Here is a 10600-nt window from a genome sequence, read left to right as displayed (position 1 = left end):
AATCCAATGCGCATGCTCTGACTTCGAAAGAAGGGAGCATAAGGTATTTATTTCCTCTTGTCCCTTCGATCGACTCAGCTACTAATAATTTACTTGATGATCCCTTCAAAATGGCAGCGCCCATGGCTGGGTAGTTTTGGCAACTTTTTGGCTTTTCCCCTTAAAAAGCAGCCCTTGATTGATCGGAATGGATAGTCAGCAAACCGAATCGAAAGCCCGTTTACATTTTAAAACAGCCAGATTCATGTTTGAATCCGGTGAGTTGCTGATAAATTGGTTATTTATCCCTAACCAGCCACACTGGTCTGTGACGGCTGAAGACAACAATCAATTGAATTCAAATTAAATTAGATTTTTACATTGACAATATTCAATTGGTATTTTAAAGCCTTTTATTAGATAGGTTAAGGTCTATAGATTACTACTTTGGAAAAAGAGTGGTTGCGCTATAAAGTGTTACTGAATTCATTGTTTTCAGGACTTAAATTACGTATTCGATCGGCAACTCTTGCAACAGCATGTCATATTTATCATAAATTCTTCGCTGAATGTGAAACTATGTACTATGACCCTTATGTAAGTTAAGCCTAGATATTAATGGTTTATGATATTGATAAATTGGATAAAACTTATTAAATTCTAGTTAATCTATCAAATTGTTCAATTCGACTCCGTTTCTAGTCCATTTTATTTCCTTTGTTTAAAATCTTATATTCATTTCAGCTGATAGGAGCTACATCATTATATTTAGCTGGTAGAGTCGAAGAGGATCATCTCAAACTGAGGGATGTCGTGAATGTATGCTTCAGGTAACTAATTCACTGTGTATCTCTTTTGAAACTGAGACCAGCTCTAATGTGTAAATTATTCACATTTTACAGGACACTTCACCCTGATCAACCTCCCCTAGAGATTGGAGAAAGGTATTGGAATCTCCGTGAATCTGTAACGCAGTGTGAGCTGTTCATCATGCGTGTACTCAAATTTCACTTAGTCTTCAAACACCCACACAAGGTACTATTATTTAGAATCGTTCGTAACTCCATGATTTAACAACTGATTCCCTGATAGACCAGTTAATCTATCAAGGATCTATCTGCTGGTGTGAGGTATGAGAGGAAGCACAGGCGAGGTCAAAATCATAAACTGACTATTTCTTGGAGATTTAGTTAGCTCTGAAAAGAGCTGTTTGATTGTGGTAAACCACTAGATGCTGTCTTCATCTTCTTCTGGAGTTCTTCTGCTGCGTTTTCATCATCATCGGCGACTTCTGTGTTGGACATCGTACGAATGAAGTGGGGTAGTCTCGTTCGGGACATCGTTCAGGTCATTGTTTCTTCAAAAGCTGCAGAGTCTTGGCTGCTGGTGCTGCTAGTATTACTGCTGAATGAACTATCATCAGATTCTGACACCGGTATCTGTCTGGCATGTAGCTGTAAACGTATGGCCGTCATCTCATCCGCCTTTTTGTAAGCGTAAGCGTAGAATGCGTTGCGTACGCCTTCCACGGACGCGAGCTGTAAGCGTAACGTGTATCTGAACGATCGTTGATTGTCGCGAGTCGCACGGCTGTATCTCGCCTGAATATGATCCAGTTTACGATCGAGAAACGTTATCTGATGACAAGCGCGAATAAACTGACGTTCAACTCTCCCGAGCTTGTGTCGAGCTTCGATGCCCGGTGCAACGAGTAGTTGTTCATATCGAGACTCGGCTCGCGATTGACTTCGTAATCTCATGTTCGTTCGGTGATCGGTACGGTTATGATTCGGTCTGCCCTGATCTACGGCTTTATAAGCATGCGTGTAAGACAGACGTGTTTGTAATGAAATCTGTGTCTGATGTCACAATGTATTGAGCAAAGAGTCCCAAACCACTAGAGCCTAGACTCAGCAGGATACAATGCCCATTAAACATGCTCTCCATATCATTACATGATTAGTGCATTTAAGACAATGCCCAACACTAATTGTCATATTAGCATCATACCTGCTAGATCAGTGGGCAAGTTTGTCATGTGTTTACTGGCACCTGTGTGTAGTGGAAACAATGGCAGTAGGAGATTATGGCTCATCTTGGAACAATACATTCATGTAAACTATGGCCTAATTGCCCATCATTCTTTTCGTTGACATGCCATATACTACATGAATTCCCCTAATACCCCAATTGATAGAACCCATTTTCCTAACAAATAATGACATGTAGTTGTAATTGATATTATGGTTTCATTTTATTTTTCCTCATGTTCTCTCTTTGGGATGAAAATGACAAATTCGAAATCAGTGATAATGAGAAATGAATAAGAATTTGAACTATTGTTTGCTTTTTGATATAAAGATGGGATTTAAGTTTATTTAAGTTTTGAAACATTTGTTGTTTTGCCAATTTAGTTTTTGTAATTATAGTGCAGTTTTAATAGCATTTTCAAGTTTGAAATCATGAGTTTTTGACATGTGTGATTGTAACATTGATCAGGCAATCGGTCACACTTTGAAGTTTCGGTCATTGAGCAGACCTTTTGAGCATGTCATTTGCAAAGTCCAAAACTTATACTGAGAAATTACAGTAACACAGGAACAACTAGCAGAGCCAAGTCATAGAATGAGAAAAGTAAATCAACTATACATGCGCTTACTAAATGTGCAGAATTGTCTTTACGGAGCAACGAAACAAGTTCATGTTCTTGAAACGAAAATCGAACGCATTCGCAGTAGAGTTCGACTGGCTTATTTCGATCGAAATTCACCTTTCTATACCAATTACGGAATTCAGCTGATTATCTTGGAAGGAATTCGCAACAACTATTTCAACTACATTCAGATGAAAAATGCGCAACTGGAGATGCTCCACGGGCAGTTGCGAATTTATGCTGACGGACGTTTGTATATGGATGACGGAAGTGAGAATGAAAGTGATGAAGAGAACGATTTTACGTGTGATGAAAAACCAGAATCGATTGTTGTTGGAGAAAAGGAGGATATGAATAATTTGACGAAGGAAACTGATTTTTTGTTGGGGTCTTCTTTATCAAGGACGCTTAGTGATGAGGATGATACCATATTGGAGAATTTATGAACATGAACGTTGATTTTGATTATTCATAAATGTAGTTATTCTATTTTCAGCTATGCAAGAAAAATTTCATACAATTTGATCGTTGATTGGCGACTTTGTAATTTGCTGGAATTATTATAATGTTGAAATGTATTTTCGTAATTTTTCAGTACTTGCTGCACTATCTGAAATCGATTTACAACTGGCTCGAACCCACAACGACGGAAAAGATACCAATCGCGAAAACGGCTTGGAGTATTTTAAGGGACAGTTATCACGGAAGCGTATGTCTACGTTATAAGCCTGAACATATCGCCATCGCTGTTTTGTATCAAACATTGCAATCTTATGGTATTGAGGTTCCACACGACCATGATGCAGATCTAAGGTGGTGGGAGGTATGTATTTTTGGGGCGTATTTTTGTGATCGAAATCAACAAAATTTTTGTATTTTGGATTTAGTGTCTGTAACTCAACATGTATGATGGTATACAAAAGTTTATATGAATGTAAAAAGAAAATAAGAATTCTTTATGAAAATAAACAATCATTTTCTAGCTGGAGAAAATGATTTTGATTTGAGGCAACCATTAGCTTTCAGGATTCGTTTTAACACAGTTATTATTGATGTTTTATTCAAACTTTATAAAATAATATGATTTTTATATTTCAGGTATTTTCTGACGAGATCAACATTTCAATAATCAAGGACATTATTAGTGATATTACCGATATTTACAGTTTGGAGTCAACTGTCAACAGTTGAATACTTGACAACAAACAGAAATGTGTATATTAGTGAATATGGAATATTTTACAGGGGTATGAATGTCAAAAGAAAACCATGATAGTCATGTTCTTTTTTTTAAATATGGAAATAATCAGTTTTATTAATTTTCAAGGCTGATCATGCAGCTATGAATGTCAATGATCTACCGGATACAAAGTTTAACCTTAACAAACTAATAGTAGTATAGTTGTTATAGATAATTGTTCCGTCTCAGTGGTTTTTGTTAAAATTTTGAGGTGAATACTCATTTCCCATAGTGAACTTATTGGCTAGACTCTATATTAGAGTAATTACTAGGTAGTAGTTAGAATGACTACTCAGACCCTCAAGAGAAATTAGTCTAATTTATCAGGGTAATTGCTCTTAACTTGACTGAAATTGATCACCCTTGTTGATAGCATCCTAGTGTTAATATGCAGTGAGGTACATATTTTACGAATATCGGTCGTGATCCAATTAATGAGATAAATCTATTTTTCTCATTGATCTCAGTAATTACATACAGTACGTAGGTATGAGATCGGGTATTAGATGCATGAACATGTTACATGATGGTTGATGTCTCCTTTGTCAGATTAACCATATCGATATCGATAACCCTAGTGACTTCGGGGAGCGAGGTTCAAATGATTTTCTTACATTCTATGGTTATCTGTTCCTTTGTTTGGAAGGTAGTTTACTTTGCGATTTAATTAAGGGCATGAGAGAAATGAATGTTTTTAGTCATCTTATTATGTATAAAATGTATATATCTATCTATGAGTGGTTTGTAAATAAATATTTTTTATATGATATGAATGAAAACTTCTACCTTGTCATAGTTGTTTTTAAGTTGACTGGATAAGATATTCTTTGGACTCAAAACGATCATATGCCAAAACAGAGATTGCGCTTTAGAAAGAGAAAACAAACATTACATAGTACTGAACTGACATCTCTAAAAGCAAATATATTTTTCTGACACCTCTTTTATTTTCCTGAGTGCTCAAGAGGTCACGTTTGTCAACTGCAAACGTTTACCTATACCCAATGGATCCCAGTATCCTTGAATAACATTTTTTGAAAGGTGATGCTGTTCGGGAAAGCGATCAAGGCGAACATTGACGGGGAGCTAGAAACGACGATATATTCGCGGAAATTATGAGGTTTATCAGTTGCTGTTACAAGTAATTGCATGGAATCAGAAGATAACGTCACCCTTTTGGGCAATGAACCATATCTTCCTCCATTGAGCGAAAATTCGGCCAAGACATCAATTTGTCCTCCTATTTCTGACATGCACTCTAATTTTTAAACCACATTAATCTGTCATTCTCTTGTTACGACCAAGAATGTTAATGGAAATGTCCCACCAGCACGGACCCCAGACGGAACTCGGTAATCTTATCCGCTTGGCGGTAATTAAATCCGTCTGCTGTGACCTGTACAGGTGTATAATTTATTTGTCCCGTTAAGATCAATGGACTTATACTCATTAAACACACTAGTGACGTTTCCGTGTATACCACACGACAGTACTATTACTGAGGAATACAACGGTGCAAGTCCAATCTGGAACTGTCTTTTCAGGTGAGTTGTCAACAACAATCGTGGCGTTGTCTTCTTTAATTTCAGCACATGTAAAATCGCTTTTTGTCAATTATTGTTGATTAAAACTAACACTATTTGTGATTAGGTACTTATGCATTTTCTAGTCATCATCTATTTGAGAAAGCAACCTACTGAAATCATATTTGGTCGTAATAAGAAACAAGATTTTCAGAAACATTGAACGAAATTAAGAAGAAATGGCCCTTATAACATGCTTTTAAAGGGGGTTATGAAATCAACATTTTAACTAGTAAACAATCTCAGATAAACAAATGCTTAGCTCTATCGTCTAGGGGAATTTCATTTCCAAAAAGCTGAAAAATGCTCTTTGCGTGCTTGAGAGCAATATTCATTTCATCGATTTATGGTAATATTGAAAATATGTTGGATGAAGATAGCCGAATCGATCAGTGGCAATAATAATAAACAAACCACAGCACATCGGTTCGACGGCTGGACTATTTAGAAGGCAGGAGATCGATCAAGGATGAATTACTCATCAATTTCACAGTCGATTGCATTTCCCGATTCATTGGTATTGTCATGGCACGCCATCAAATTTTGACACCTTTACATTTTCAATTGAACGGAAAAATCAGTTTTCTCGATGCCTTTTCTACGGTTTCCAGAGGCAATTTCGATAAGATGTAGAATTACACTTGGAAATTGTAAATGTATTTCTAACGTTCTACCGTTTGGTATGTCACAGTAACATCGAACATAAACGAAATGAATCTCAGAATTAAAATTTCCCATCTACGTTTCATTTGAGTCATTATCCTATAGAATTTCGGTCACAATTTGAAGATACGTATATAATACTATCATATATATGCGTAAGATTAATTATGACAATACTAACGCTATATTGAACATCTGAAGGATTTAGAAGCTGTAGTGCATTGAGTATGGGATAAAGTGATGGTCGATTAACTCCGTCTGCCAAGAACATTTTTCGATCGTCAGTGGATTACTTATTATTGAAAACTGGAGCAGAATTAATCTCACGTACAATCACAAAGGGGAAGGGTTTTAATTGAAAAAACACAAAAAGCCAGATATTAGAAACACCAACTTCATATCTTTGATCAACCAAAAAAATATGTTCTAAGAGGTTGACCAAAAACATGAACAAATCAGCATCCGTAATCCAAATGAAATTTAAATACATTTGACCTAGGTAAGCTGAGAATTCTATTCGGAATCGATGCTTTGAGAAAGTTCTGCCTCTCTTGGAAAACAATAGATTTCGTCATTGTAACATGTTGAGAGGACCAGCGCATTGTCCGGATTTATTATTTATCGCAGTTCTGCCGGGTGTCGTGGACACAGGGTTTATTGACCACACAAACCCTGTCATCTCTATTATTCTGTTTACCGGTATCCACACGACCACCAGTACTTATATAAAATAAAATTCTCGCTATGGACATAACCCACATTAATGTTAAGAATCTAATCTAATCTGGAATTGTTGCTAAATAGAAGTCTATTGCCAGTAGGCCTATACAGGTATGTACTGTAATCTATTCAATCAATGATTTCATTACTGACAGTGTTTGGGGAAATTGTTTTTAGAATAAAGATGTGCTAAACTTTAACGAGATTTCTGGATTTTTGATCAATTGAAAGTCTTTGGCGAAAAGCAACGGGAAATATATTCAAGAAATAAAATAAAACGAATTGTTTGGTTTTGACGACGCGTACACTAAAAACATATAATGCAAAAAATTGTTGTTGGTTACAGCAAAATCAAAGATTTCATTTAAACCGGGACAGAAAGCTGTTAAGAAAAATTTGATTTAAGATTTTTGATAGGCGATTAAAACGTGGGAACGGTGGATTGAACATACAATGAAATATTGAACGTGTCTTTTGTTTGGAATAAAACACGCATTTCAATATTTTTATTGCGAACGAACACAAACTATGTACATGCTTAGATCAACGCCTGTTTTACTGACCTACTCGTACTTTTAGAAGTGCATTTTTCGTTCATGGTTATTCGTTGTTAGATTAGAGTAAAATGGTTAGGTTTTCCTATATATTTCGGTGAATTTGGATAATCAGTCATTATTGCAAACCACACTGTAAGTCGAAAGTAAGCCTGCGTATACATCTTAATCGTATATTTGCATTGTTGATTTTTAAGGAACCATTGAGTAAAAGGTCTGGTATTCCGGGGAATTCGTGGATAAGATTTCCCTCAAATCATTTATAATCTAAAACGTTGTTTAATTCATGGATTTGTTGTAAAAATTGTTGATTTTGTTTGCTACGTAGCAGTGGAAATACATATTTTTGCTGCAAGTCCGATGTTCATTTATTTCTATGACTTAAACGATAACAAAATGCTTCGTGCAGTCTATTTTTCACGTAGAAATCATTCTCATTTATTTTTACAGATTGTATCTAACTTACTAGGATGCCCAATAATTACCGCATGGATGACAGCCAAGAAAGTACGTTACAAACCAGTGCCGAGAAACCAGATGTTGAAATAGCCAAGAATAATAGTAGTCGACCAGAATCTCAAAACGAGGAAATGAGCTCAAAGAACGATGCTGCGGATGGAGAAGAAACACACAACGGTGTAGTTGATACTGAAACTAATGAGACACCTGTCGAATCGGCTCGTGCTGGACATGATGACCGAGAAGATTGTGACTCGATTGAACACCAACAAGGCAACGATGTACATGTAGATAACGACGAATCAGAAGAAAAAGATATATCATTAGAGCCTGTTGCAAACGAGGATACCGATACCGTCAAAGAAACTGAGCCGGATGTAACGACAGACCAACGGCAGGAACCTACAACAATTGACCGAGATGAAAACGGTGGGCCAAATAATTCAGTTGAACCGATAGAAGCACCAGCAGATGTGGTAGATTTTCCAGCAGAAGATACTGAAGTGATCCACCCAGGGGAGCAATCAGATGATTTAGTCGATGAACAGAAAGGTGGAGCTGATTTATCAGCAACAATCGATGAACACGAAACTTCTAAATCTGATTTAGTCGACGAACATACAGGTAGAGGTGATTTATCCGAAACAATTGATGAACGCACTTCTTCTGAAGATGTTGCTAATCCAGAAGAAAGTCCTCCTGAACCCCCAGCTGAGTCTGAGAACAAAAAACCAGAATCACCAGAACCGGAACAAGAAAAAGAACAGACAGAGCAAGCCGAAGAGGTGGAAACAGCGTCAACATTTGACGAGGTAAAAAGAGAAACCAGCCCGGAAGTAATTCAGTGTGCTGATGAAGGTAATGCTACAAATTTAGCAGACGACGACGATGCAGACGTTATTGCTACAAGTAGCTTACAGGACAAAGGGGCTGAGAGAGAAGCGTTCCAAAAACTCATCGACGAAAATACCGCCCTTGAACATGAAATAACTCGACTAAAATCAGAAATACAGATGAAGGACGACAAAATAAAGGAGCTAGAATCTGAATTAGATATTGTAAGAGATGAACTAAACGGGTTGCGAGGATCGGGGGATCGCTCAGTGAATGACCAAGTAGAAGCGTCTGATCGCGAGAAAGACTTGCAAGATAAATTGGACACGACATCAGCGGATAAATCTGACCTCGAACAGAAAATAACTGATTTACAGTTGCGCTTGAAGCGTTTTGCCCTGGACGACGAGGAAAAAGATAAACGAATACTGCTACTGGAAGGAGAGCTGAGTAACGCTTCGGCAAAAGCTGAACAGCTTGAGAGAAGTTTAGAGGAGGAGCGGGTAAAACACGCAAACGGCGTGAACAACGGAGCAAGTGGTGGCCACGAGGAGCCCCGACAACGTACTCGCCAATCAGGTGTCTGTAATATTCTATAGACGATGATCAGTGATGAGATTTTGATTTTTTATAATCATAAAGTGTGATATTTCATCGTCATTTCGAAATGTCCAGACGACACCGAAATGAATAGTCGTCCGTCCATTTTTCGTGGGAATCAAATTTTTGTGTGCCAAGAAGCTGCCTTTGTGATAGTGAACGTTATACGATGGAGTAAGATAGTCATGTGTGCGTGCGGCATAATCATTTAATAAGATTACTTACAAGCTTATATTAATTAGCTTAAGAAGAAAAAAATGAGTCTCAACAAAATAGTCTCCTGTGTATCGAACGATATCCAACTCATTGGATTGTCCAAATTGACAATGGTTATGTACGTATGCATAGTATATAGATTTGTACTTAAACATTAATTAATTTTACATTTAGATTTTATGATTTGAATACGTAATTCTGACCTCTTAGCAATTTGCCATGCCAAATTGAAGTTTCTGTCAACGTCTTCTGAGATTTTGAAGCGATATACTTAATATTCAACATATTTTAGATAGTTTATGAACATACATTTTTATAAATATATAGTTTAAAGTCCTACAAACAAGGTCCATAAACTAATAATAAACCCATTGCTCTCAATCTAACAAAGGGCAAAAATGGCACCATATCCTGTGTGCCACCGTTGAGAAAACATAATCAATTCTTAGCCTTATTTGATAATTAATTCTTTGTATCTATCTGATCCTTTCTGGAAAGAATAGAAACAATCCTTAAGATTAAATCAAAAAATGTTTAAATATTTTGCACTACATGCTGTGTACCATTACTACTTACTTGTTATCTATCATAACTACTTACTTGTTATTTATACATCTAGCATATTGTTTCATGAAAAAAATAAATTTGGAAATCGAGGAAAAAGTCGTTTTGGAAGTTTGGTCCAAATAGTTCCAGTAGCACAGAGTTGGTCGCAATCTGATCAACAAGTTTGATAAGGACAAATGTTATGCACTGTATACGCAGAAAAATATTTACTCATAAGACGGTCGAAGTCACGTTGAAAATAAATTGCTGTTTGTAGAACCCTCATATGCTAGTCATAACTCCGGCTGTAACTTCACAATTAAATATCTACGGTAGCACTTAGTTATCGTGAATTTCGAGAAAATCTGACAGCATAATCCACGTTTTCCGAGAATCTTGGTTTATTCATTAGGTCGTTTCTAAACCACTGTGATCCAGAAAGTTCGAATGAAAAATGCATAGAAGTCTCTGGTTCGGTATCAGATCGCGAACAACGTGATGTCACTTAGAAAAATGAATTTTTGTGGAAGTAGTCTCAAACGAACATGCCAGG

At 36.7% G+C, this 10600-nt stretch overlaps 2 protein-coding genes across 3 annotated transcripts; both read left to right on the top strand.

Moving 5' to 3' along the window:
• The first annotated feature begins 105 nt into the window (after positions 1 to 105).
• Positions 106 to 4606, top strand: LOC141902025 (cyclin-Q-like). Its single transcript, XM_074789655.1, has 6 exons — positions 106 to 257; positions 479 to 576; positions 724 to 809; positions 882 to 1014; positions 3228 to 3455; positions 3731 to 4606. The coding sequence occupies exons 1-6, from the start codon at positions 188 to 190 to the stop codon at positions 3821 to 3823; spliced, it is 708 nt and encodes a 235-aa protein (XP_074645756.1). The 5' UTR covers positions 106 to 187; the 3' UTR covers positions 3824 to 4606.
• A 667-nt stretch (positions 4607 to 5273) lies between these two features.
• Positions 5274 to 10257, top strand: LOC141901953 (uncharacterized). Of its 2 annotated transcripts, none has more exons than XM_074789557.1 (2): positions 5274 to 5416; positions 7843 to 10256. In XM_074789557.1, exon 2 carries the CDS (start codon positions 7863 to 7865, stop codon positions 9282 to 9284), a length of 1422 nt encoding a protein of 473 aa, XP_074645658.1. In that variant the 5' UTR covers positions 5274 to 5416; positions 7843 to 7862; the 3' UTR covers positions 9285 to 10256. The 2 variants fall into 2 exon arrangements, with proteins under 2 accessions (XP_074645658.1, XP_074645659.1); XM_074789558.1 differs by lacking the exon at positions 5274 to 5416 and adding an exon at positions 7408 to 7527 and having other exon boundaries at positions 7843 to 10257.
• Positions 10258 to 10600: the final 343 nt, after the last annotated feature.

Source organism: Tubulanus polymorphus, chromosome 3 (genome assembly GCF_964204645.1).
Source record: "Tubulanus polymorphus chromosome 3, tnTubPoly1.2, whole genome shotgun sequence".
NCBI classification, from domain to species: Eukaryota; Metazoa; Nemertea; class Palaeonemertea; order Tubulaniformes; family Tubulanidae; genus Tubulanus; species Tubulanus polymorphus.
Note: the sequence above shows the minus strand (reverse complement) of the source record. Positions and strands in the feature narration are given on the sequence as shown.